General features: G+C 46.5%; 1 protein-coding gene across 1 annotated transcript in view; it reads right to left on the bottom strand.

Moving 5' to 3' along the window:
• LOC107290036 (intestinal-type alkaline phosphatase-like) overlaps positions 1-877 on the bottom strand; it is a 12,046-nt gene extending 11,169 nt beyond the window's left edge. Inside the window, exon 1 of the mRNA XM_015818880.1 lies at positions 850-877. Within this exon, the coding sequence (XP_015674366.1) occupies positions 850-877 (28 nt within the window). The remainder of the gene's footprint in view (positions 1-849) is intronic.

Raw genomic sequence — 877 nt, 5'->3', positions numbered from 1 at the left:
GGCCTTCAACTCCCAGAATTCTCCATCTCACATTTGTGGCCTTCAACTCCCAGAATTCCCCATCTCACATTTGTGGCCTTCAACTCCCAGAATTCCCCATCTCACATTTGTGGCCTTCAACTCCCAGAAGTCCCCAGCACACATTTGTGGCCTTCAATTCCCAGAACGTCCGGGAGAGGTTGGGTAATTGTGGGAGTCAAAGTCCACCCATCTTAAAGTTCTCCAGGTTGAGAAGCTACTGCTGTACACAGGCAGTCCTCAACTTACAACAGTTCCTTTAGTGACCGTTCAAAGTTACAAAGGCACTGAAAAAAGTGAGTTATGACTGTTTTTCACACTTAACGACCGTTGCAGCAACCCCACAGTCACATGATCAGAATCCAGATGCTTGGCTACTGACTCACATTTAGGACGGTTGCAGCGTCCCCCGGGGTCACGTGATCCGCTTTTGCAAGCCCAAATTTCCATTGCTAAGCGAGGTCATTGTTAAATTGTTAAGAGTTTTGCCCCATTTTACAGGTTTTTTTGCCACCGTTGTTAAGTGGTTAAGTTAGCAACACCATCGTTAAGTGAATCTGGCTTCCCTATTAGCTTTGCTTGTCAGAAGGTCGCAAAAGGGGATCACGTGATCCCGGGACTCTGCAACCGTCATAAATGTGAGTCAGTTGTCAAACGTCTGAATTTGGATCACGTGACCACGGGGGTGCTGCCAACGGTCGTTAAGTGTGAAGAACTTAAGTCATAAGCCCCTTTTTTCAGTGCCGTTGTAATTTCGAACAGCCACTAAGCGAAATGTCGTAAGTCGAGGACTACCCTGTATTTCTTTATTCAACTTAAAGACTGTTCGTCTCACTCCCAGCGTGACTTTGTCTTCCAT

The sequence above is a fragment of the Protobothrops mucrosquamatus genome, unplaced genomic scaffold (genome assembly GCF_001527695.2).
Source record: "Protobothrops mucrosquamatus isolate PMUCROS unplaced genomic scaffold, P.Mucros_1.0 scaffold_143, whole genome shotgun sequence".
In the NCBI taxonomy this organism is placed as follows: Eukaryota; Metazoa; Chordata; class Lepidosauria; order Squamata; family Viperidae; genus Protobothrops; species Protobothrops mucrosquamatus.
The sequence above is the reverse complement of the archived record's forward strand: the minus strand, read 5'-3'. Positions and strand labels throughout refer to the sequence as shown.